The sequence below is a fragment of the Lepidochelys kempii genome, chromosome 17 (genome assembly GCF_965140285.1).
Source record: "Lepidochelys kempii isolate rLepKem1 chromosome 17, rLepKem1.hap1, whole genome shotgun sequence".
NCBI classification, from domain to species: domain Eukaryota; kingdom Metazoa; phylum Chordata; order Testudines; family Cheloniidae; genus Lepidochelys; species Lepidochelys kempii.
Genome location: NC_136396.1, coordinates 17244411 through 17271480, shown reverse-complemented (window position 1 = coordinate 17271480; position 27070 = coordinate 17244411). Strand labels below are relative to the sequence as shown.

Sequence of the window (27070 nt, the reverse complement as noted above, 5' to 3'; positions counted from 1 at the left end):
ACTCACCTGGAACAAGAGAGCAAGCCTGCAGCTGTCTGATTACATGACTAAGTTCCCCGTGAAGATTGGCTCCACTGGAATTCTTGAGGGCCTCCAGCATGTTCTCCACATCCACAGTGCCATCTCCCTCAGCATCAAACTGTGCAAAGGCCTGCAAGAAAGAAGAATGAAGCAAGACTGGTATTTATTCCAAACAGAAAAAGAATGGCCGTATGCGATATACTGAACAAAAGAACATTCTAAAAGGATTTTAAAAAAAAATCAACATTTCCTGCAAAACTAAATTCATGGCAACAGGAAATGTGACTTAGCTGATTACAGATGTCAATTAACTCTATGGCATGTGTGCGCCTCTCCCACAAAATCAATTAATGAGTTATATCTTAGGGCGATAACAGGCCATTTGCAACAGAGAGTCAGCAGGACAATTTAACATCTCCCAGCATCTCCTCCTAATAGGGTGGGTTCACAGGAAAACTCTGTCAATCTGTTACGAATAGGAGATCAAGTCAGCTCCCCACTGCCACAAAAATCCATCACTCACTATCACCACACCCAATTTACAGTTGGTGCCCTTCAAACCAGAAGGAACTTCTTGCGATAGTAAAGGTCTCAGAGATGTTCCCTATATTTAAGAAGGGAAATATTATTAGAACCAGAAGAAACTTTTTAAACTTCCACTATACACTGTGCTCCTAAACTAAGCATTACATCCAAATAAAGTTCGCAAAAATATCCACAAACAAGAAGATAATAGGTGTTTAGAAGATTCCATTTCTTATTCAAGCGACTTCCAGTCTCCCAGTATGTTGACCTTAGTGTATATGTATGCAAATTATAAATGTTTATATTAAATACTGTTCTTTATACACTTAAATCTTTATAACATATTAAACGCTCATCTCCAGCTTTTATTCTTCCCCAAAACACCAAAAAGCAGTTGTGTTCAACAAGGCGGCCTATAAAAAATAACAAATGCGGAATGTCTAAACTAAGCCATTTTAGAGACATAACAAACCAAAAAAAAAAAAAAAAAAGTTCTCTCCCTCTGCAAAAATCCAAACTATAGTTGCATTTTCATAAAATTAGAGCTTTAGAACTCTAACTTTTATCTAACTGCCCCCCAAAAGAACTAAACAAAAATAAAACCCAACTACTATGACTGGAAATGCAGCATGCAAAATGTCAGGAAGATCTGTTTCTCTTGAAATATGTAGAGGATTACCCTAACCTTAACTATGAAGAACTTAGCTGGGAGACCTACATATTTCAAAGTCAGTCAAAGCCAGTTTACACAAGTCTCCAGGTGCTTGTCTTATTTTTACAGTGTAGGAAATACAAGAAATCAAATTTAATGGGGGAGAGGATGTTTGTGTATGAATCCCTTGTTTTGTTGTTTGAATATCAAACTTAATATGCCTTTAAAAATAACATTAGAGCAGTGGTCACCAACCCATCCATCAAAATTGACTGGTCGATCCTGGAGCCTCTGCCAGTCGATCTTGATCTCCGGCCGCTAAAAGTTCGACAGCACAGCGGGGCTCTGGCCAGGAACTGGCCAATGGGAACTGCGGGGGAGGCACTTGTGGGCGCAGGCAGAGCACGGAGACCCGATGGCCCCATTCCCCCAAGGGGCCGCAGAAGCATGCGATCAGCCAGCTGCTTTCAGGAGCGGCATGATGCCGGGACCAGGGCAGGCAAACTGGGAGCCACCTGTAGTAAGTGCCTCCCAGCCGGAGCCTGCACCTCGTACCCCCCTCCTGCATCCCAACCCTCAGCCCCAGTCCAGAGCCCCCTCCTGCATCAAATTCCCTCCCAGAGCCCACACCCCCTCATGGACCCTAACCCCCTCCCCAGCCCGGAACCCCCTCCTGCACCAAACTTCCTCCCAGAGCCCACACCCCTCACCTTCTCCTGCACCCCAACACTCTGTCCCAGCCTGGAGCCCCCTCCTGCACCCAAACTCCCTCCCAGAGCTTGCACCCCTCACTCCTGCACCCCAATCCCCTGCCCCAGGCTCAGCCAATGCACACCCAACAGTTGAGACCATTACAGTGATTTGTGACCAATCCCTGAAGGATTTCGGATCTATAAACCAGAAATGACACTAATAAAAAGTAAAACTCATGAAATGTCCAATGGATTCTATGAGATTAGGTGCAGTGTGACCATATGACCCCTGCACCCAAACTCCCTCCCAGAGCTTGCACTCCAACCCACTGCCCCAGGCTCAGCTGAGAGTTCCCTGCCCACACTCCAAACCCCTTGGCCCCAGCCCAGAGTCTGCACCCCCTCCCGCACCCTAACCACCTGCCCCAGCCTGGTGAAAGTGAGTGAGGGGGGAATGGAGTGAGTGGAGTGGGGCCTCGGGGAGGGGGCAGGGTAGATCCTGGGTTGATCTTAAATTCAAAAAGTGATCTTGAGTGTAAAAATGTTGGAGACCACTGCATTAGAGAGAGGTCACTTGAAATAACTAGTTAGCTCAAGATAGCTAGCCAAGTAACCATTACCTACTTAAACTAGGTAAAAAGAAAAGGAGTACTTGTGGCACCTTGGAGACTAACCAATTTATTTGAGCATAAGCTTTCGTGAGCTACAGCTCACTTCATCGGATGCATAAAGTTCACTCAAATAAATTGGTTAGTCTCTAAGGTGCCACAAGTACTCCTTTTCTTTTTGCGAATACTGACTAACACTGCTGTTACTCTGAAACCTGTCATTAAACTAGGTAGACTCCAGAAGACGAAGCCTAAAATAAGGAGCCTAAAAGCCTTGACAGCATCTCTATGGCACATAGCCCAGTTTCAGTTGGAGTGTTAGAGATTTCAGTTTTTCCTACAGCTGAGAATGTGTTAGCAACAATGATCAAACACTGTTGCTAGCACAGTTTCAGTGGTAGTGAGGTTATGGCAGTAAGTGCAACAGCAAAGCAAGAAACTTAGAACTTTGTTGCTGAGTGGAACAATACAGTGGGAATTAACTTTATCAAACATTACTCAGGTTGTCAAAACAGAGTTCAAAGTACAGTTCAGAGTCAACCAACTGTTATCTTAATAAGACTTTTTCTCCTGACCTTTGAAGTCAAAAGATAGTGTATCCTTATTAATACTGGGAGCAAGCAGTTTTTATGCTGTTAACAGGGCATGCCCTGAATATGAAGAATCAAACACACACCCTGAAATCACTTAATGACTCTTCCACCCAGCAGTAAACCTGGAATTATATTTGTAGCTTCCAGAATCCCATATAAGAATATGTTTAGCCCACTACTGTTTAAGAAGACACTTACAGCTCCTGAGAGTAATAGGCTTGATCTGCTGACAGCTATTCTATCTTAATTGCTTCAGGTAACAATATATAGGTGAGATTTTTAAATATATTTCTTGATGCTCTGATTTTTTTTTTTTTTTACATCCTGCGGTCAGGTAATTTATTTCCATACAAACAACAAAAAAGATTCCCCCAGGAGTAGAGTTAAAGCAACCTTCTGCATCCACATGGATCCTCATTTCAGGATCAAGGTATAAGTACCCTGAAGTAGGAGAGATGGGAAAGAAGGCAGAGAGCAGATTAGTCAGTTGAGAGTATGCATTAGCTTAATCTGTCCCTGGTCTTTTCTCAGGGAGAGGTGAGGGTGCTCCCTACTTCTCTGAGGGCAAACAGACCCCAAGACTCACTTAGTTGCTCCTAGCTTCCCATCCTTCTTCAGCTCCCCCTCCCTTGGGACCCTTGCCCCAGGAACTGTGCCCCCTCAGCTGCTCCTCCCACACTCACTGTCCCCTCCCTCAGGGCATAGCCCTATGCCCACACCTCTCCCTTCCCCTGGAAACTGGCTCCCTTTCCCATCACACTGGCACCCCCAGGCTCCAATACCTCCCACCAGTGGGGACCCTCTGCTTCTCCCCCCCCCCCCGCCCCACCAACCATTGGGGCTCCTGTGCTCCCTTGTGACCCACCACAAGCACAGGTTACCCTATGCTTCCCCCACCCACTAGAGGGTACCCTATGTTCCCCCCTCTCACCCTGAATCCTTGCCTGCCCCTCCCCCAGAGTCCCTAACACAGCAGAGGAAACTAACCATGAGAGACATAGTCAGAGAACCCCGGCCCCTGGAGGAGAGGAACCTGCCTGTGCAGTGCTACAAGTAAGAACTCTGCCTGGGGCATGCGCCACGAGAAGACCTCTGGTACAAAACTGGAGGGGGGTAGGTGCCCCCCTGCCCTCTCTAAATGGCACCCTGGCCAAGGCTCACAGCGGCTTCCCCACTGCTGTTTGTGTCAGCCCCATGCCTCTGCAGAGTGTGCATAGCAATGGAGGCAAGGGGTGTGCACTGAAACTGCCTCCCAGTGGGGAGTGCAGGCAACCGGCTGCACAGAGGTGGGAGACCACCCTGTAGCCCACCCCCTGGGACACAGACTTGGCAGTGAGGCTGCACCTGACCTGCCTATCCCAGTAACACCCCGGGGCCTGCCCCTCCACGGCAGGTGCACCGCGATAGCAAGCAAGAGGGACAAAGTCTCGCACGCACGCCCAGCCCTGCCTCCTCCTCAGACAGTGATTTACATCTCTCCCAGCTGCCCGAACCGACATGCCCACTCAGAATGGCTACCAGGGAGAGGCGCATGACTCCTCTCGTGGCTTATCTTTGCTTCCCCATCAGAATCTATTATTTTGCAAGGAAACAAACAAACAAAAAAATATCTTTGGGGGACATGAATTCTGTGCGTGCGCAGTGGTGCAGAATTCCCACAGGAATAGCACTAGGCATTCTTTCAATAATTTCCTATCTTTGCTACCACCAATTCCTCTCCACTAGAGATAGCAGCAACGAAAGTCCTAGTGTAAGTAGAGTACCCAGCAGTCGTAAGTGATTTAAATATCATCCATCTAACATTGCTCAATACAGGTCTAAAAAAAAGGGAAAATATCATGACAGCCTGTCTACACTAGTGCTACCATCATTGATAACAATACCAGATTTATATATTTGCAAAAAAACAAACAAAAAAAACTTAGTGTAAACAAGGCCTAAGAATGGAGCAACTGCCGAAGAGGTCTCTGTTACTCACCAGATAAATTTCACTATTGGTTAGTAATTATATTTCTCAAGCCCTCTGTCAGTTCATTTACATTTAGAACATACAATACTTTCCAGTTAAAACTCCAGAGATGTGCCTTCAGCTGTACAGACTAGAAAGACTAGCTAGTTTCCATAGCCTAAGAGAAACCATCATTTCTAAAAAAAAAATCATATGATATAATTGTTTTGCCATTTTGGGTGGAGAGAAAGCATGACAACATCAGGAAGAAAGGCCACAGTGAGTGCTTGGCAGACCCACCTACTACACAGCTGGCTAGATTATAAAGGTGGTGCTACAAATCTCTGTGCAGCATTTCCTCTTATACCACTTCCTATTCTTCTCTGGCCTCTTCTGATCCTCCCAATCCCTACACTCCATAGTTCCTTATATGCTCCTCCGATTCTTCTCCCTCATCCCAGTGCCCTCATTGTCCCACCTGTTCCCTCCCATCACAGCTCCTCTAGCCCACACATAACCCCCAAATGCATCTGATGATCCCTAGCCCCTGGAACTACCTCTAATCCTACTGGCCCCCATAGTTACCCTAATGTTCCTACAATCCCCCATTGTCCAAACTCTTTCACTGCCTTTAATCCCTTCAACTCCTATTCCTCAGCCCCAGTCCTTCCGCTCACCACAACCTCCACTCAGCTAACATCCTCTGTATCCCCAGTGTCACCACAACTTCCCCGTTTCCCTCACTAACCCCAATCATCACATGACTCCCCCCCCATCCCCATACAACTCCCATCCCCGCTCCTGTGCACTCAGCTAGCTCCCAATGCCCCAAGCACCACTTTGTTACATAAACCTCTTCAGCCTTCCTCCATTCCTATTTCTCTCAGCCTATCCTGATCCTCCCACTGCCTGCACATCTCTCGAGCTCATCTCCCCCACTGCAGCACCCTCAACACTGATCTCCATCTGGTTACTTCAGACCCCCCCCATCAGTCACTCCCTCCCCACCCCTCCCTCATCCCACCCCCACATCCGTCCCTGCCTTCCCACCGCACCCCTCCCGCACCCTCCTCACCCGTCCCTGCCTTCCCACCCACCCCCGATCAGTCACTCCCTCCCCAGCTACCCCCTCATCCCGCCCCTCCAATCAGTCACTCCGTCCCCCCTCATCCCACCCCCACATCCGTCCCTGCCTTCCCATCCCACCCCTCCCCCCGATCAGTCACTCCCTCCCCCCTCATCCTACCCCCACATCCGTCCCTGCCTTCCCACCCCACCCCTCCCTCACCCTCCTCACCCCCCTGCCTTGCCACCCCCCCGCTCAGTCACTCCCTCCCCAGCTACCCCCTCATCCCGCCCCTCCAATCAGTCACTCCGTCCCCCCTCATCCCACCCCCACATCCGTCCCTGCCTTCCCACCCCACCCCTCCCCCCGATCAGTCACTCCCTCCCCCCTCAACCTACCCCCACATCCGTCCCTGCCTTCCCACCCCACCCCTGCCCCCCGATCTCCCTCCCCACCTACCCCCTCATCCCGCCCCCCCAGTCACTCCATCCCCCCTCATCCCGCCCCCACACCCATCCCTGCCTTCCCACCCCACCCCTCCCCCCCCGATCTCCCTCCCCACCTACCCCCTCATCCCGCCCCTCCCCGCCCTCACCTCCTCGCTCTCGCTGCGGGCCCCGGCCGCCGGCCCCGAGGCGCGGCTCTCCAGCACCTCGCAGAACTGCTCCAGGCTGACGGCCTCCTCGCCGCGGCCCAGCCGCTCCTCCAGCCAGCGCACCAGGGTGCTGTGGCGGCGGGACACCAGCGACTCGGGCAGGGCGGCCTCCCGCAGCCGGGCCGTGGCCTCCCGCAGCCGGGCCTGCTCCAGCAGCACCGTGGCCGGCGGCAGCGGAGGGTGCGGGCCCAGCCCAGCCCAGGAGGCAGCCCCGGGCTGCTCGGCTGCCGCCGTCCCTTCCATCTCCTCCTCGGCCGCCTCCTCCCCCATCTCGCTGCTGTGGCTCGCCACGTTCCCCATGGACCAGGAGCGCTGTTGCCGGCGGCGCCCTCAGGCCTCGCGCAGCCGCCGCCTCCGACCGACCCGGCTTAGTCAGCAACCTCCCCCGGCCGCCCGACACCTGTCAATCCCGGAGGGAGGGGAGTCACACAGCCGCCAAGCGACAGTCGGCGTCGTAAAGCCACCACCCCGTCGGCGTTTTTACCAAATTACCGTAAAGCGAGGGGCGTCCTCGGGGTGAAGGCGGCGCCGTTGCCACGCTGCCGTAATTTGACGAGTGCGGTCGTCGTGACATAACCAGCGACAACGCGCTGCCGTAAAGCGACACAAGCGTCGTAAAAGCTAAGGCAAAAAGTACTGGCCCGCGGGCAAAATGGCGGCTGAACGCACCCTTGAAGAAACGGGGTGAGGCCAGCTGCCATTCCCGCCATTTTGATTACGGGCGGCTACAGCCCTTTTAAGGCAGGCTGCGATGGGGCTAGGGGCGCTCGTGGTTCCCGCGTTGGGCGTGGCTGCGGCTGCCGCCTGGCTGCTAGCTCTCGGGCTCGATCCCAGCTCCTGGCCGCTCCCTTTCTTCTCCGGGCGGGGCCGGCTGCTGAGCCCCGCCGAGCTCGCGCGTTACACGGGCGCGCAGGGCGGCCCCGGCCTCTACCTGGCGGTGCTGGGGCAGGTGTTCGACGTGCGCCGGGGGCACAAGCACTACGGGCCGGGGGGGGCCTACAGTGTCTTCGCAGGTATCCCCTGTCGGCGCGGGATCCCGGGGAGAGCACCCCATGCCACTGGGTTTTGTCCCCGTCGTCCCCGTCCCCCGTGGGGCAGGGCCAGAGCCCCGCTGCTCCTGCTGGCGGCAGGGTTGGAGCCAGCTCACCCCCCGCAGTCCCGTGTGGATCCCGTAGCCGGGGGCAGGTAGGTTGTTGGCCTCTTTGGCTGAAACGGGGGGCAAGGGGCGCGCTGTGGATTACAGAGCGGATCCTTAGCTAGTCTCGGGGGGGTCCCTCTGCGCACCCACGAGCCGAAGCCTATCCCAGCTGGATGCTCATCATGCCTGTCCTACAGGGAAAGATGCCTCCAGGGCTTTTGTGACGGGAGATTTCACCCCCACCGGCCTTGTGGATGATGTTTCTGGGTTATCTCCATCAGAAATGTTGACGATACAAAACTGGCTCTCTTTCTACGGCGAGAACTACGTTTGTGTTGGTACGTGATCTGTAGCATAGCAGAGTAAAGTAATATAGCAGCATACCTGGCTTAATCCTCAGAAGCCTTGTTTGGTTTATATAATCAACGCTTAATACTGTAGCAGATGAGCAGGGACACACGTGCATCCATACAGTAATGGGCCGGCCAATTGTCTCGTTTCTCTAGCTGTGTTGTTATTCCAAGGAAAGCATTCTTTTAGTATTGCAAAGTTACAGTTTGGGCTACCACATGCAAAGCAACAAAAAATTCCTTTTGAAGCAGGTAGGACGGTAATGTGGTCCATATCAGTAGTGAATACAGAGAGCTAAAAGCTGCACCAAACTCTTTTAATTCCTGAATTGTAACATGCCACTGAAAGTAGAAGAGAGTGATGTACCAAAAGTCTGTTTGTAGTTTAGAAGAATATACCAAATTTGCTGATTATTCCTCCTAAGAAGCTTGTAACAGGTGGGGGAGAGAGTTGAAGGAAAATGGGTATGTTTGAGTCCCAGTCTTATAAACATGCATCTGAATAATCCTGTTGAGTTCAGTGAGACTGTTTGCTCACAGCAAACATATTTTATCTCAGACCTGTTTACACTTAGCCAGGAATACATGATGGAACTCAACCGTGACTCTTGTATTTGTGACTAAAGGAATTAGGCAAGAGGATTGACCTTTTCATTTAGATAAACTAGAGCTTCCCTGAGCTGTTGGCTGAAAATGTAGACTGACTTCTGTAACCTTACCTTCACACACAACAATTGTAAACCTGGTTTTTATTTCTGATCAATTAATCTTTTTTCACACTGGACATAGTGACTAATGTTCTCAAAGTATCTGAAATTTCCTGTGTTCCAGAAATTTGTCCCATTGACACCAGGATCCACTATGTGTACATCCATCTTACTCTGTACATTAGCCAAGTAATTGGGTTTGGGGAGCATTGCAACAAGAGGGGAATTAAATGAGGAGTGTAAATTTTATTTTCTACTGCTACACAAATGTGATAAAATTGCAACCATAAGAATAGTCTGACAGAAATCTATTTGGCATTTCAGGAGCAGTATTGTGAGAAAACACTGTATAATGTGGGAAGCAGTGTTGTCTAGTGGTTAGATAAGAGGACTGATTGTTAAGACTCTTGGATTCTATTGCTGATCTTCAGTGTGTGATTTAACATCTGTGCCAGTTTCTCCATCTGTAAAATAGGCTTAATTCATCATCTCCATCATGTCTATATGTTAATGTTTGTAAAATGTTTTGAGATTCCTGCTCAGAAGGGACTAAGTTGTGGACACTTAATTATGTTATTTCTAAAACAATATATGTGGGATTTCCCAAAGCAGCACTTACATAATACAGTATGCTGGTTTTGATAGGGTTCCTAGAGCTTTTTGAGGCATTTTTAAAAAAAATGCTACGGTCTTAGTGGCTCTTTTTGTTCCCTCAAAAGGCAAACTGGTAGGAAGATTCTATGGTGAAAATGGGGCCCCCACAAAAGCTCTGGAACAGGCCAAGGCTGTCATCGAAGAAGTGCTGAAGTTCAATGGACAAAACGATGAGAAGAAGCAGTTCCCTCCCTGTAACTCTGAATGGAGCTCAACCAGTGGCAGCAGATTCTGGTGTTCCAAACAAAGGTAAACATTGCCTTCCTGCTGGTGTGGTCGGACTCTGCAGCGCCAAGCACTTTCACATCTCTGATCTGAGATCTTATCTATGCTGGTCTAAGTACCATAGACAGTTTTGGCACAGATCCAGCGGAAATCATTTTTGGTGTAGTTTGGCCAGGCAGCAAAGATGATTGTTTTGTATAAGTGTGTGGCCTTGGGTAAGCCACTTAACCTCTTATCCCCATCCGACAGATGAGATAGCTAAGTAAACTATAGCAGAGGGAGAACTCTGCTATAGCTAAGAACTCCTTTCTGTTTGCAGGTTGATGCTAAGTGCTCTAAAACCTGCAAGGGGTTACTTGGATCCTCCCTACATTCTCCCCTCCCCTGTTCCTTGAGGTGGGGGGTCTGAGCCCCTTTCCCTGCTCCCTTCATGTGAGTTGAGACCAGCGGGTCCCTGTGCCTCTTGGGGAAATGGGCTGAGCTTCTTTCCTTGAAACTTGAAATAGCTTAACTCGTCCATTCCTAATTCTAAGAAGTTTTTGAGTTTTGCTGAACTCCCATTCTGGATGGGCTGAGATAACACAGAATTAAGGGTGCCCAATTGTAGCAAAGCTTTTTTGTCAGTGAATTATATCTAACACGCAGGAGTGTTGCAAGTATTGCTCAGCAAGGCCCTCGTACAGCACTGTGGAAGTCGGAGCCTTCTAAGTACTTGCTCACTCTGGCAAGCCTCAGCTTAGTAGAATGGGTAGGAATTCTGTATTAGCATTAACATAGCCTGGGAAGTGGTATCTTCAGAAACCATAAACTTAGAAAGTACAGAAGCTAACCTTAAGATTCTACTGTGTAGTATGTAAAATGCTGTTTATACTAACTACTATTCTGTTGGGGCTTTTTACCTAAAGATAGCAGTCTAAGTAGGCGAGTTGATACCTGTGCGTGTGCAGCAATTCCGACAACTGAAACCAGTTGCAAGGATCTGATGGAAGCATTAGTACAAAATGAAGGTTGCAGTTTCCCGGCAGTTCTGCCCATGTAGTGAATGTTGGAGACAGTATCTGTCTGATAAAATTCATTTGAAGTTTGGCAGATGTAACCAGCATGAACTGCATTCTAATAAAAATCAGCAGAGAAACAAACACTGCCACAGATACCAGAGCCCAAGGGCAAGACACATTTTTCTCCATTTACAGAAATGTACACATGGCCCTTAAGCACTTGATTTTTAAATTAAAAAAAAACAACAAAAAAAAACAATTCTTAGTTGGTGACAGTACTCTACTATGGCCCTGATCCAACAGCACATTTAAGTACGTGCTTAACTTTAAGCATATGAGAACATAAGAATGGCCATACTAGGTCAGACCAAAGGTCCATCTAGCCCAGTATCCTGTCTTCTGACAATGGCCAATGCCAGGTGCCTGAGATGGAATGAATAGAATGGGTAATCATCAAGTGATCCATCTCCTGTCACCCATTTCCAGCTTCTGGCAAACAGAGGTTAGGGACAGCATCCCTGCCCATCCTGGCTCATAGCTATTGATGGACCTATCCTCCATGAATTTATCTAGTTCTTTTTTGAACCCTGTTATAGTCTTGGCCTACGCAACATCCTCTGGCAAGTAGTTTCACAGATTGACTGTGTGTTGTGTGAAAAACTACTTAGTTTTGTTTTAAACCTGCTGCCTGTTAATTTCATTGGGTGACCCCTAGTTTTTGTGTTATGAGAGAGTAAATAACACTTTTTCTTTTAAATTTACTTTCTCCACACCAGTCATGCTTTTATAGACCTCTATCCTATTCCCCCCCTTAGTCGTCTCTTTTCCACACTGAAAAGTCCCAGTCTTATTAATCTGTCCTCATATGGAAGCCATTCCATACCCCTAATCATTTTTGTTGCCCCTTTTCTGAACCTTTTCCAATTCCAATCTACCTTTTTTTTTGAGATGTGGTGACCACATCTGCATGCAATATTCAAGATGTGGGCGTACCATGGATTTATATAGCAGCAATATGATATTTTCTGTCTTATTATCTATCCCTTTCTTAATGGTTCCCAACATTCTGTCTGCTTTTTTGATTGCACATTGAGTGGATGATTTCAGAGAACTATCCACAATAACTCCAAGATCTTTCTTGAGTGGTAACAGCTAATTTAGACCATCATTTTATATGTATAGTTGGGATTATGTTTTCCAATGTGCATTCCTTTGCATTTATCAACATTGAATGTCATCTGCCATTTTGTTGCCCATTCACCCAGTTTTGTGAGATCCTTCTGTAACTCTTCACAGTCTACTTGGGACTTAACTATCTTGAGTAGTTTTGTATCATCTGCAGATTTTACCCCCTCACTATTTACCCCTTTTTCCAGATCACTTAGGAATATATTGAATAAGACTGGTCCCAGTACAGACCCATAGGGGACACCACTATTTACCTCTCTCCATTCTGAAAACTGGACCATTTCTTCCTACTCTTTGTTTCCTATCTCTTAACCAGTTACCAGTTCATGAGAGGACCTTCCCTCTTATCCCATGACAGCTTACTTTGCTTAACAGCCTTTGTTGAAGGACCTCGTCAAAGGCTTTCTGAAAATCTAAGTACACTGGATCCCCCTTGTCCAGATGCTTGTTGACCCCCTCAAAGAATTCTAGTAGATTGATGAGGCATGATTTCCCTTTACAAAAACTGTTATCTCCTCCCCAACAAATTATGTTCATCTACGTGTCTGACAATTTTGTTCTTTACTTTTGTTCTTTACAGTTTGCCCAGTACTGAAGTGAGGCTTACCGGCCTGTAATTGGGGATCATCTCTGGAGCCCTTTTAAAAAATCGGCATCACATTAGCTAGCATCCAGTCATTCGGTACAGAAGCTGATTTAAATGATAGGTTACAAATAAGGCTACAAGTTTGTCACGGAGATCACGGGTTCTGCACCTTTCCGTGACTTCTGCAGCGGGCGGCATACCTGGCTCAGGGGAAGCTCAGGCAGCCCCTGTGCCAGGCGCGCTAGCCGCTGCTGGGGCAGTCTCGTGCCCCCAGCGCCCACCCCCTCAGCCAGCAGCGGAGTTTAGGTGTGGGAGGAGGCAGGGGGTTGGAGCACAGGACAGGGTGAGGTGGGCTCTTGGTGGTGCTTACCTGGGGGCAAAGGGGGGCTCCTCAGAAGCAGCGACATCCCCCTCGCTCAGCTGTGAGCTGCCTCTGCCCAAAGCGCTGGCTTCGCAGCTCCCACTGGCCAGGAACCAGAACCAATGGGAATTGCTGGGGTGGTGCCTGCAGGTAGAGGCAGCACACAGAGCTGCTTGGCCATGCCTCTGCCTAGCAGTTGAGCGTGGGGGATGTCACCCCTTCTGGAGAGCCCCTCAGGTAAGCACCGCCTAGAGCCCACCTCACCTGGTCCCATGCCCCAACCCTCTGCCCCTCCCACACCCAAACTCTGTTGCTGCTGCAGTGGGGAGGCATGGAGCTAGGTAGGGAGCCTGCTGGGCCTGCCATCCTTGCCCTAGCACTAGTGGGGGGGACCCTGGCTATGCGCTGCTGCCCATCGTCCCCCAGCACCCGCTGGGCCCCTGGGAAGCTATTCCTGCCCCCAATTTTTATTCATTGGTATTTTTAGTAAAAGTCATAGATAAGTCACGGGCCAGGAATTTTTGTTTACTGCCCGTGATCTGTCTGTGACTTTTACTAAAAATACCTGGTTTCAGAGTAACAGCCGTGTTAGTCTGTATTCGCAAAAAGAAAAGGAGTACTTGTGGCACCTTAGAGATTAACCAATTTATTTGAGCATGCTTTAGTTTAGAACATAGCTTTAGTTACAAACTAGTTAGTAGTTCTGCAATTTCACATTTGGGTTCCTTCAGAACTCTTGGGTGAATACCATCTCGTCCTGGTGACTTATTAGTGTTTAGTTCATCAATTTGTTCCAAAACTCCTCTGACACTTCAGTCTGGGACAGTTCCTCAGATTTGTCACCAAAAAGAATGGCTCAGGTTTAGGAATCTTCCTCACAGCCTCATCTGTGAAGACGGATGCGAAGAATTGATTTATTTTCTCCACAATGGCCTTATTGTCCTTGAGTGCTCCTTTAGCATCTTGATGGTCCAGTGGCCCTACTGGTTGTTTAGCAGGTTTCCTGCTTCTGCTGTATTTTTTTTAAAAAAACCCTGCTATTACTTTTTGAGTCTTTGGCTAGCTGTTCTTCAAATTCTTTTTTGGCCTTCCTAATTATATTTTTACACTTCATTTGCCAGAGTTTATGCTCCTTTCTATTTTCCTCACTACGATTTAATTTCCACTTTTTAAAGGATGCCTTTTTGCCTCACTGCTTCTTTTACTCTGATGTTTAGCCACGGTGGCACTTTTTTGGTTCTCTTACTATGTTTTTTAATTTGGGGTATTTATTGAAGTTGAGCCTCTACTATGGTGTCTTTAAAAAGTTTCCATTCAACTTGTAGGGATTTCACTTTTGGCACTTTACCTTTTAATTTCTGTTTCACTAACTTCCTCATTTTTGTGTAGTCCCCCTTTCTGAAAATAAATGCTAGTGTTGAGTTGCTGTGGTGTTTTCCCTGCCACAAGGATGTTAAATTTAATTATATTATAGTCCAGCTATATTCACCTCTTGGATCAGATCCTGTGCTCCACTAAAGACTTAATCAAGAATTGCCTCTCTTGTGGGCTCCAGGACTAGCTGCTCCAAGAAGCAGTCATTTAAGGTGTCAAGAAACTTTATCTGCATCCTGTCCTGAGATGACATGTATGCAGGCAATATGGGATAGTTGATTTTTTTTTTTTTAAATTTATAGCCTCTCTCATCTCCCTGAGCATTTCACAGTCACTATCACCATCCTGGTCAGGTGGTCAGTAATATAGCTCTACTGCTATATTCTTATTATTAGAGCATGGAATTACTATCCATAGAGATTCTGTGGTACAGTTCGGTTCATTTAAGATTACTTCATGTGATTCTACGCTTTCTTTCACATATAGTGCCACTCCCCCACCAGCACAACCTGTTCTGTCCTCCTGATGTATTTTGTACCTTGGTATTACTGTGTCCCATGGATTATCCTCATTCCACCAAGTTTCTGTGATGCCTATTAGATCAATATCCTCATTTAATAGGAGGTACTCTAGTTCACCCATCTTGGTATTTAGACTTCTACCATTTGTATATATGCACTTTAAAAACTTGTCACTTTTTAGCTGTCTGCCATTACATGATGATATTGAACGGGGTTCTCTTTAATTTGACTATTTCTCATCAGATCCTACCCATATTTTATCATCTTCCATCCTCTCCTCCTTCCTAGGACACAAAGAATCTCCATTCTAGAACCTCCCCTAAGGGATGTCTCTGTCTGAACCATGTGCCTGCTCCACACCTCTTGGCTTTCTCCCAGCCCTTAGTTTAAAAACTGTTTTACAAGCTTTTTAATTAAGTGCCAGCAATCTGGTTCCCTTTTGGTTTAGGTAGAGCCTATTCTTCTTGTATCAGCTCTCCCTTTCCCAACATTTCCCTCAGTTCCTATTAAATCTAAACCCTTCCTCCCTATACCATCGTGTCTTATCCATGCATGGAGTAGTTTGAGACTTCAGTAGAATAGGTTGTATGCTTAAAAGTTAAGCTAGGAGAAGTTGCAAGCACTTCAGAAAATAGGATTAGCATTCAAAATCATCTCGACAAACTGGAGAAATGTCTGAATTAAATAGGATGAAATTCAGTAAGGACAAATGCAAAGTACTCCACATAATTATCAATTGCACAAATACAAAATGGGAAATGACTGCCTAGGAAAGAGTATTGTAGAAAAGAGTCTGGTGGTTACAGTAGATTAAACTAAATATAAATCAACAATGTAACAGGGTTGGGGGGAAAAAAAACTATAATTCTGGGATGTATTAGCAGCAGTGTCTTTAGCAAGACATAAGAAGTAATTCTTCTGCTTTACTCCACACTGATAAGGCCTCAACTGGAGTACTAAGTCCAGTTCAGAAAAAATGGACAAATTGGAGAAAGTTCTATGGAGAGCCACAAAAATGATTAGAGGTCTATATGAGGAAATATTGAAAAGAAGGGGTTTGTTTAGCCTGGAGGAGAGAAGACTGAGGAGGACATAAGTCTTCAAGTATGTAAAAGTTTTTATCAAGAGGAGGGTACTTGTCCTGTCCTCAGTAGTCAAGGAAAACAAGAAGTAATAGGCTTAAATTGCAGCAAGGGAGATTTAACGTAGACATTAGGGAAAACTTCCTAACTGTAAGGGTAGTTAAGAACTAGAACATATTACCTAGGGATGTTATGTAATCTCAGTCACACTGGAGATTTTTAAGAACATGTTATCTAGATCATCCCGGATGAGTGTTTGTTTGTCTAATACTTCAGGCCTGTCTACACTAAAAATTAAGTCAACTTAAGTTGATATACAGCTACCACAGTAATTAAAACCATGGCTTGTGCACACTGTGCTGCTTCTGTCAGCTGTGTGCATCCCCACCAGGAGTGCTTCCACTGACTGAAGTGGGGCATTGTGGGGCACTGACAGCCGGAGCCCTACCTGGGGACTGACAGCTAACAAGCAATGGAAGTAACACAGGGAATACGTGGACCCTGTTGCCCTAATTCCATTGGCCTAAGTCATAGAACTCTTTCAGAAGTGGAGTCATGTTGATGTTCTGGGTGACTTACAGTAGCAGGAGCACCATTGTAGTGTAGACAGTTAGGTAGATGTAAGCTGCCTTATGTTGACCTAGCTCTGGAGTGTAGAGTAGGCTTCAGTCCCATATTAGTGCTGGGGCCTGAACTAGATGACCTATTGAGGTTCTTTCCCCATCCTACATTTCTAGGATTCTCTATATTCCAGTGTGCTGTTGAATTGAGGCCCATAGCATTTTCCTGTGGGTAATGTTTAGACACAATACTGATGGTGTACAGTGCATTCAGCTCCTGGTTAAAAAACACAGCTGTTAAGGAACTATGCATCTTGCAGTACCAGGCCTGAGAAGAGGCAATAGTATATTAAGTTGACCTTTTCTTTAGTAACTTCAGCACTAGTCCTACAGGAGTCCATGGTATACATAATAAAAGGCATTGTTTTATTGCAAGAGAGTTTATCCACAAGAATATGAAAGGTGGGGAGGGGTGTCTGCTGTTTATGATATGATAGAAGTATATAAAATCTTAAGTGGTGCGGCAAAAATGAATAAGGAAAAGTTATGTACTCGTTCCCATAATATAACTAGGGGCCACCAAATGAAATTAATGGGTAGCAGGTTTAAAACAACTAAAGAAGTTCTGCACTCAACCTGTGGAATGTCTTGCAGGAGGAGATTGTGACGGCTAGGACTATAATGGGTTTAAAAGAGAACTGGATAAATTCATGGAGGTTAAGTCCATTAATGGCTATTAGCCAGGATAGGTAAGGAATGGTATCCCTAGCCTCTGTTTGTCAGAGGGTGGAGATGGATGGCAGGAGAGAGATCACTAGATCATTACTTGTTAAGTTCACTCCCTCTGGGGCACCTGGCATTGGCCACTGTCAGGAGACAGGATACTGGGCTGGATGGACCTTTGGTCTGACCCAGTATGGCTATTCTTGTGGTGTTTGGGGGGATTTTAAGAAATGGAGAAATAAAGGATGAATGTTAGTCATTTGCTCTTCGCTGGGTGAGAGTACCCAGAGTGAAACTTACTTTACAGGGCCCAGCCAACAACTTGTTGCTCAGTAGGTCCAACAAAAGTTACCAGAAAGCTTGTGGATGCTGGATAATAAGGTTGCTGGCTTCTAGAAATGCTTAGCCCAGGTTTCACTGTATGTGTAATTGCCCCCCACCCCTCCTTCAGAAGGGTCTCCCACTCAACTGAGGGTGGGAAATATAGGTTGATTTAAACTGTTAACTTGTATTTGATCATACTCTTCTGTCCCTAGTGGGGGAGTGAACAGAGACTGGATTGGAGTCCCCAGGAAGCTGTACAAGCCTGGTTCCAGGGACAGTCAGTGTGTGTGTGTAAGAACTACTGGACCTCCCTCTGGACAATTGGATTCTGAGCACAGTGACAGAGGTGACTTGGACAATCCTAACTTGCAAGAATACAAGGGATGCTATACACTAGCTGAGTGGTGTGTGTTAAAAGATTAAGGGAATAGCCAGGTTGGACTGGATATGCATTTATTGTCCTAAAATGAAAGTTGATTAGGTACAATAAAAAAAATGCCTGTTTTGAGCTTCACAGTGGATTCTCTAGTATCTAAGACTGGGGATACTTAAACAGGAATCAGTTTGTATAAATTATACTTGTATATATAAACACCATGCAAAAATGCCAGTATAAGCAATGGAAATGAGAGGGGGAGTATGGTAAGGAAAATGTTAAAGCAGAAAATCATCTTTGCTGATAGCTGTTTCTGTAGCTTGTTGGTGGTGCATTGGTACTTTTGTCAAGGAAATTTTTCTTCTGCAATCAAGAAGTAGACATATGTATGGAAGGGTGCTGGTGGGTATACTAGCTCATGTGGGGAGAGTTCTGAGCTAGCACACCGACACTGCAGACCCATTGTCACTGACAAGCAGACAAACCAGCCCACCTCTTCTGTCCCATCACAACATGGCTGCTCTTACAGAGTTGTGCTAATGCTCACCAATCTTCACGTACCACCACCAACTTGCTGAGAAATGACTTAGCACTGTAAAGGCTTCAGTTACTTCTGTAGTCATGCTATTAAACATCTACTAGCCTGTATGATTTAAACTATCCAAAAGCTACACTTGTCAAATGAACCCAGGACACTAGGTGATGCGTTATCAGTGTTTCTTCAATTAGTGTTTCCACCATTCTTTGGGTATAGGAAACATTAAGGTATATCCAGACCTTCCCTATCCTCTCCCTCCAAATGCTTCTTATGACTTGCTATTTCCATAATACTTACAAGCCATGAGTCACCTGTTCTAACTGAGCCATGAAAGTGATCCACAGGCAGGTAACTGATTTTACTACTATAATCCATCTTTCCTCCTCCCTTACTCTCATTTACTACCTCTACATGGTGCATTGTCTCTAATTAGATTGTAAAGTCTTTAGGGCAAAAATCAGGTCTTTGAAAAAACCCAACCCATGTAGTGTTCTAATTTGCAAAATCCAATAGTGTTGTGTGTTGCCTAAATACTAATGCAAATTACTGTTATTCTGTGCAGGGCTACTCTGTACAAATTAGTGCATTAAACTGTTTTACAAAAGAAGAAAACTTCCTGTCTCCCTTGCCCAGTTCTTTCCCCTCCACCACAAAATAGTTAACTAGTGCAAGTCACTCCTGCCTGAGCAGAAGACAGCAAAGCAGTATTCAAAAACTCACTTAAGGAACATGCTATGTACCCCCCAAGATTTAGAGCTAGCACACCAGGTTCACTATAGGCTGGCTTTTTTAAATGGTGTACAGCAACAAATATGGTTGTGGTTTATAAATTTATTAAAGGTTGTTTTTCTAGGTGTGTTGCCTCTAAGTTTTATGGTACTTCTGTCTCCTAGACTTGAAGCTTCCAATAAGCTTCTTGCCCCCAACCAAAGCTTCTATGGGGAAACTGAAGTTACTACACCTTCAGTCTGCTGGACTGGAAACAAGTAGTTGAAACTACCTTGTGTATCTGTGACAGGGGCAAAACTCTTAGGATATGGCTCTGAAACATCTTATGGTGCTGAATGTAGCCCTAGATTTTTAAATTTATGATGTGCCCAAATTAGACTTCAGTATAACAAGCTTTGCAAAATCTTCACTAAACTGCAAATGACAATAGACAGTCATGGTCCTTGTAGTGATGAGTACTATGATGCAGACTCCCTGAAAATGGCAGTCTACCATTGGAAAAAAAGATTGCCATTGTCCCCTTGAAGCAGGATAATCCTCTTTACTTGGCCTAGGACAGTAACGCAAAATGAAAACAAAATGCTTCAAAAGGAATTTCCACATTTTGCATTTTCTGCCATTTGTGATACAAGATTTCTGGTGCACATTTCAAACAAAGGACACTTCAGATATTGGGGGACTGAAGGTAACTTTAGATTGTAATGTCCAGATAAGGGTAATTCATTTTCTCCCATGACCCACAGAATGTGAACTGTATATAGTGGACAACTGAAATACAGACAGGCTATCCAAAACATTACATACTGTAACAGTGAGTTACTTACATTGCTTGCCTTTTTCATGGTAGCTGTACCGAGGTGTCTAATGGCACACTGTTCTGAGATTTTCATTTCAGTCTCAAGGAAATGTTTTGCAGAAGATAAGCAGCTCAAGCTGATGGGGTGAAATAAACCTGCAAGCCTCTCCCTGGGTTGACTGATAGCAGCAGGTCCCAATGGAGACTAGGTTATTAACCCAGTGCAGTATAATTGCATGCTAGGAAGCCTATGGCATTTCATTATATCATTGCCCCAAAAAAAAAAAAGGGGGGGGGAGGGGAGTTGGTTTGCAGCAGAAAGCCACTTCTTACACCCCAGTAGAACTGTGTTAATCTTTGCCCCAGCCCCAGGGGCAACTAACAAGAAACAGGACTGGAGATAGTGTGGAAGCAGGCTTCCAAAAAGGTACAGCTAGAGGACAGATCTGTTCAACAAAATGAACAAGGCAGACAGTAAATCCCTAATGCTGAACACCTGACTAAACCTTGAAACCTACACATTACTGTAGGAGTCCTCAGCTGTACAGCCCTTCCTGCTTTTAGAGAGCAGAAATAATCAGAGATTCCTTAAGAGCCTTAGTATTATATCCTAGTGACAACTGAGGACAGGAGTGAGATTAATAACCAGTTAATTAAGTGCCACAAAAGAACAGGAATTGTATAAAGAAAGGAAGCAGTAAGATCCTTTCAAGTACTTGTGCAATAGTTCTTCAGGGGAAAACTGTGGCCTAAGGCTGAGTTGATCAATTAAAAACAAAAAACCCACAGATTTTAACTAGAGACAGACAGACATTTCATCTGAGTGTAGGTTGGAGGCTGCTGAGTGCACTATGAAATCCATAATAGCTAGCTTAGAAATTGCATCATGAATCAGACATCTGGTTTTCAACCAGACTTCTTGGTCTAAAAGGGACCCTCCCCCAGCCTGGTGAAAGTGAGCACAGGTGGGGGAGAGTGAGCAACAGAGGGAGGGGATGGAGTGAGTGGGGTAGGGCAAAGGTGTCAGTCAGAAAGTTGGCAACCCTAATGATACATACCAAAAATCAGATATCCATTCAAGAGAGTGTTCATATTGGAGGTGAAAGGAGTGATACTATACTCTTGGGAACTAATGCTCAGCTACTGTAAAGTGACAGAACACCAACAGTGAGCAAGAATTCACTAGATGAAGGTGGTTAGTAGTCATTGAATATCCTCCACTCTCGGGGGTGGGGAGAGGAAGAGGGAGGTATTAAGAATAGCACTTTCACTTCAGTTATGCACATACTATTTACAACAAGGAGGGTTTAGTATTTGCAGTGTTCTACCCACCTGAATTATCTAGCCTGATGCTTGGACTACAGCAAACAAAGTTAGCTTAACAGGTTACTTCCATGGAGGCTGTTGCATTCTACAGCTGAGGGCTTGGTTAACATTCCAGGAAGGATAATGGGAATTCATCAGGATGATAAAAGCAAGGAGCACTTAGATACACTCTATATTATATTATTCTGCAGGGTAGCATATAGTTCAGGGAATTACTTCCATAATCAGATGGATCAATGGTAACAAGGTATAGTTCTTCAATGAAGTTCATAACATCTCAATTAGTGATTTTTAGCAAATATTTATTGTTAAAACATATGCATCACAAATAATCCTAGCAAAATGCTTTTGGCTGGTTTTACAGGTACTCCGGAGCTTCCCTTTTTGAAGTAAAGCTGCACAGATTAGACGACACTTAAAAGTGGCATCTGCCAAGTGTAACAGGACTTTGCACTCATGGTTTTGCTTATTTCCTTTCAATTAACTTCCAACTCTACTACATTTAATGCATCTGAAGTTAAAAATTGGTTTGGGAGGTTGATTGAAGGTCCAGACCTGGGCAGTACAGGAAATCAGAACTACACAGGAATGACTGCAGCCAAGCCTATTGAAAGGGGTTTGATGAGTGCATAATTTGATATCAGTTAGGAGTACAGCAGAGTCAGTCTGCCAAAATAATGCTAGTTAAGCAATTATACAAGAATTTTACAATACATGATGTCTGGAATAATCACTATTTGGTTAAGATAATCATTTACAAAACAGAAGGTAAGTGGAAATATAATTAAATCTTTCTCCCAGGGTTTACTGGTAATAAACATTTTCCTTCTTGCTTGGAAACTGACTTAGGGTATAAGACTTCTCTTACTACACTTTGTCATTACTGATGCAATAGAGGATGTATTTTTGTATCCAGGTTTATAGCCCTGGATGTATTTTATCTAGTTATCCTCAGTTTACTACAAGGATTCATTAGAGTAGGAATATTGCAAAGATACATTTTTAGAATGGACTGAACAGAAAATGCCATTGTTCTAAGACTTTATTTCAGAAACAGCAAAAAGTTTCACATTATAGTTTGACCACCAGTAAACTTCGAATGATTTTACTTTTACACCTCAGTAAGACACACAACAGTAAATTTGTTGCAATATCCAGGTCTGCAGCAAATTGTTGTTAAGAGGGGAAATTCATCAAAATATAAACTACACTTGGTCTACAAAAAACTCCCCATGTTCATTTGTTATACTGCGGATCTTATATATGCTACGTGACAAGGAAGTTGTAGAAGCCACTGGTCTCCATACAGGAAGTCTTTAAGGCATCTGTAAACTTGTAGCAAGTTAATTAGTAATGCTTTGTTAGTACCTTTAACACCAGTAATTACAAAACACATTCTCATTTACTAGAGTGAAACAGGTTATTCCCCACCCCCCAGACTTTTACTTCGATTGCTAATTTTAAATTAGAATGAGTTTTGTGCGTGGATGAGGGGCTGGATTGACTATGCTGGAGACTGAATTCCTCTTCACTACAGAACAGGCACCACAAATTTTCCCCATTCAGCCATAAGTGCCTGAAACTCTAACCTAACAAAAAATTGCATGTAGGGCCAAGAAGGGAGTTCAATCTCATGCTCACCAAACCCTTGACATCTGCAAGCAGACTGGATTTAACATTTTCTAAGTTGTGAGTATCCAAAAACAGCAGGGGTGGCAGGGTGTTTTTGGTCACAGTCATAAATATACCACATAAAGGAAGAAGTGCATTATTTGTTTGCCAAGTTAGAAATGTACTGACTACCACCAGAGATCTTCAGGAGCTTTAACTTGATTTGTGCCCTTTCAGAGTATTACTACCAACCCTAACACGAAGAGCTGTGAGGAAAAAAATGCACACCAGGTAGATCGGGTTCACAGGAATTGAAGCTGAGGTGTGGTAAACACCCCCTTAAAAAAAAAGATTGTAAACAGGGTTTTACTTATGAGGTAAAAGATGGGGGGGATACTAGGTAGTTTGGGCTGGCTTTTGCTCAACTGTTTTTGTGGGGCGTTAATCTGACAGAGAACAATGTTTATAAATTTGTTTAATAATTTCTAAGCTAGTTGCCAAGAAAACACAGCAAAGGCACTTTAAATTTGTCAAATTTCCGTTGAGAATGTAGTTACTTTGAATTTGCTCTCAGATGCATATTTCAGGTTGTACATGTAAGGGCTATTAATACTCATACCTACCTTTAAATTCCAATGAGGAATAGAGGACAGTTTCAGAACGAATGCTGGTGTAATTTAAAAGTGCTAGGTAGGATTTATCAGTGGATTTAGGATTGTTGCATTTTTAAAGCCACCATTAATTTCTATTCCACCCCTTGAAAGTGAGTTTGCAACACAGTAGCATAGGCTAGTATAAGAAACTGAACCTGCTCTGGATCTACTCTAAAGACTGCCAAGCACTTCTCAGAGGCCTTCCCAAAGTGAAGTAAAACTGGAAGTCAAATCTGCCTTAGTGGATTAAAAAAAAGCCTGTTGATAATGGTACAGGGCCAAAACTCAATTCTACAAGTCAAATATTCTAATCCTTGAGACTAATTGCTGTAAAGCACTAGACAGATCAAGTCTTGTCAGCTTTCTAACAAAGTCCATTTATGAATCACTATGCAAATGACTCTGGAATAACCACTCCTATCCTCTAGTGCTGCATCTTTCCTCCTCTGGACAGGTTTTAAGTGGGAAAGACAGCAAGCAAACGTGAAAAGTTACACTTCATCACTGGATGTGGTTAGTCAACCAGTTAAACTAACAAGACAATCATTTCTTTTATCCATTTGCAATTTTACCACAGTAAATGGGAATTTAACTTATGCAAACCCATGATGGACTGACTGACATTTTAAAACATGATCAGAAGTGATACATGATTATTCTTAGATTGTCCAGGATTTCTTTTGATAGTTTAAACTATCATGTTTTGTAATTAAGTGCTTTTGGAGACTCATTCATGCCATCCCTCTCAAGTGTCTCAGAACAAGTCTGCTGCAAGTTGATATTCAAAAAGTTAGTTATGCTGAAGGTACATGCTCTTTACATTAGAGAAGAATACCACCTTCTAAGAAAGTGCTAGTACTTGTCATTTCTTGAAAGAACAGGGCTACTGACATTACAACCAACATGATTTGCACTGATAGAGAATGAAAATTAAGTTGGTCCATTATTTCACTCTAGTGTTACTAAGTTCAGGGTTCCAGTTTTTGCCCCATATGTTGGAAGACTGATCAGTGAACTAAGATTCCATCTAAAATGTACTAGATGGGTGTCAGGTCTTTGTTTTAATGCACAAGCCCGGATTTTGCCTAGCAAAGCAAATATCCTATAAATAACAAATATAAAAAGTAGCACTCTGGTTTATCAGCTCATTTTACATATATAGGCAATAGGTACTGGACATGTCACTAGTCCAGAAGACAGGGAAACTGAAGTTATGAATATCTGCACCCCTATTGCACACACTGTATCACGTAAAAGTAGTGGTTAATGAACACTAAAAAAATATATACACAACTGATTTGTTTGTGGAGCAGAGATGGGAATGCTGCATTTAGTCTGATCTACATTTATCTCCCAGGGCTTAAAAAAAACTAACAAGGCAAGACATTTTAATTAAGTACAAATTAAACTGACTGACATCTTTGCCTATCATACAACAGTCAGTTCACCAGAGTAAGTAAGTGCTTACTAGCAGCTAAGTGATTTATGGGCTACTTTGGGGGCAGAGGAGGATGGGGGGGGACCTGTGTCATTGTTTCATAGGTTCAACCTATTTAAGAGGGGACCGTAGCCAGGCCAGAAAAAACCCACTGCAGTTAAAGTGTGCCAAGGTCAGGCTGTTTCACAGTGCAGTCAGAACTCCCTGCAACCCCAACCGCCTACCATTTGATAGTGAACCTCCAAATACTGCCAGTAACTGACCATTCTGCTGGATTTGGAGTCCTGTTCTGACAGTCTAGAAGTGCAGAAGCACCACGCTTTGTATCAGTGGAGTGGCTGGTTCCCTCGTGCCCTGATTAACCACAGTCTTTAGAGCCAAGAAAAAATGCTACTAGTAACCAGCGTCTCTTGTAGGATTCACAACGCAGCCCCAGCACTATTCCTCTGCTGGAAGTACAGCGACCCAATCTGTTCTCCTTTAGTGTGTCTTCAATTAGTGTAAGCTTAGATCTGTTCTTGGAGCACTTAAATTACACAAGAATTGTTTTGAAGCCAGAAAGACCACTGATGCAAATAGTACAACAAAAAAGTGGACTTAATCAGTTCTAGCAGCCATGAAGAAGGTCTGCCAATTAAAAGGATCCTGCATTTCCTCTTGAACATGCTGGCGCTAATGAGACATTTACTAAGGAGGTATCAATATGCGGAACTGCAATTCTGAGTCCTTTATAATCAGAGATATTGTAAAGCTCTCTCTTGTAAGGCCACGATTCTTCAGCTATGCCCCTTTAAACCCTGTTTAAAGATTTAACTCAAAATGGGTCACGGCTGTCACAGCACAGTCTAGTTTTATAAAAAGAGCCTTCTATGGAGAAAGGGAACACCTATCTTTGAAGACAATGCAAAAAGTTACTATTTACCCCTGAAGCTTAGTGCCATTTCTTAATAGCCTAAAATGGCAAGACTTTAGAGTCACTCAATGCAATACATCAGGGCAAGCACAGACCTGTGTTATTTTGATCAGCACTGGACAGCAGGCTGATGCAATTTTAATGTCCATGCCTGTGGCAACTAGGAGGGTCTAACTCAATTCAGGTTTATCACAATTTTAGCTGATCCGCTCCAATTCATTTACCAGTGAAGTCTATCACAGCCCAACACATTTATAGTCATACAAAATCATTTACACTGGAATATATCATAACATGGTCCTTAATTAGTTCAGTCTATTGCCAAAGGAAGGCATGTATAGGCCCCCCCTTTCCTGTGTACAGGGCTTGCTAGCAGAGCTGCTGTCTGAAGAGCACTGACCGAGAATCCCCCTAATCCCACAACATACTAGGAGACTCCTCCCAGAGTCAAGACATCAAAGCAGATGTTGCAAACTCTAACAGGCTTGTTTAAGTCAAATTTTATGATGGGAATCTCCTTTGTTGAGCATCTATGGCAGAGCAGACGTCCACAGTGCCGGCTGCGGGGGAAGGGAGAAAAGCATGAGAGAGTTAGTTGTTTATAATCTCAACATCAAACAATGAAGACCATGTTGTATGCTCAGACACCCTGGTGAGAGTGAAGAGTCAATATTTTAGTGTTTGAGAGGTTACAAAAAGAAGAGTCATCCTTCATAGTAAGTGGCAGTTCTTTTATTAAAAAAAGCAACCCCAGTGTCTGGTGGCAGAAAACTGCTTCCACTATAGTTATTTACCAACCACGGGTGGATTTTGGAGCCATCCTCCTGCTAAAAACACTTATTACATGAGCAGAGTTAATAGCTCCAGGTCTTCCCATACCAATACTGTTCTAGAATCCAATTGCATCTTCTGTATGAAACACGAACTAGAATCAGTTCTATCTTAGAGAAACATTCCAGCCTAATCGGAGGAGAGTGAATACTAAGTGAGTGAGGAAGTCCTCCCATTTTTGGAGTCTGTTCCTAATTCCTGAGATCACGGATATTGATCCTTAAACACTGGAAACCGTTCTGCTAGTCCCACCGAGAGAGCTACAGCTGTTAACACCAACTTTTCATCTCCCCATCTAGGTGACGTTT

At 44.6% G+C, this 27070-nt stretch overlaps 3 protein-coding genes across 11 annotated transcripts in view; 1 reads left to right on the top strand and 2 right to left on the bottom strand.

The window, feature by feature from the left end:
- The window catches only part of ZZEF1 (zinc finger ZZ-type and EF-hand domain containing 1), an 82188-nt gene extending 74958 nt beyond the window's left edge, over positions 1–7230 (bottom strand). For all 5 annotated transcript variants that reach the window (XM_073316182.2, XM_073316184.2, XM_073316183.2 and 2 more), the window contains exons 1-2: positions 6701–7230; positions 7–151 (exon numbers count right to left, since the gene is read on the bottom strand). In XM_073316182.2, coding sequence (XP_073172283.1) covers positions 7–151; positions 6701–7060 — 505 coding nt within the window. In that variant the 5' untranslated portion in view covers positions 7061–7230. The remainder of the gene's footprint in view (positions 1–6; positions 152–6700) is intronic.
- On the top strand, positions 6955–19077 carry CYB5D2 (cytochrome b5 domain containing 2). 3 transcript variants are annotated; one of them, XM_073316192.2, is made up of 4 exons: positions 6955–7444; positions 8096–8236; positions 9675–9858; positions 17764–19077. In XM_073316192.2, the coding sequence occupies exons 2-4, from the start codon at positions 8182–8184 to the stop codon at positions 17972–17974; spliced, it is 450 nt and encodes a 149-aa protein (XP_073172293.1). In that variant the 5' UTR covers positions 6955–7444; positions 8096–8181; the 3' UTR covers positions 17975–19077. The 3 variants fall into 3 exon arrangements, with proteins under 3 accessions (XP_073172293.1, XP_073172292.1, XP_073172291.1); XM_073316191.2 differs by having other exon boundaries at positions 7409–7501; XM_073316190.2 differs by lacking the exon at positions 6955–7444 and adding an exon at positions 7508–7773.
- ANKFY1 (ankyrin repeat and FYVE domain containing 1) overlaps positions 18876–27070 on the bottom strand; it is a 59345-nt gene continuing 51150 nt past the window's right edge. For all 3 annotated transcript variants that reach the window (XM_073316187.2, XM_073316189.2, XM_073316188.2), the window contains exon 25: positions 18876–26491. In XM_073316187.2, coding sequence (XP_073172288.1) covers positions 26359–26491 — 133 coding nt within the window. In that variant the 3' untranslated portion in view covers positions 18876–26358. The remainder of the gene's footprint in view (positions 26492–27070) is intronic.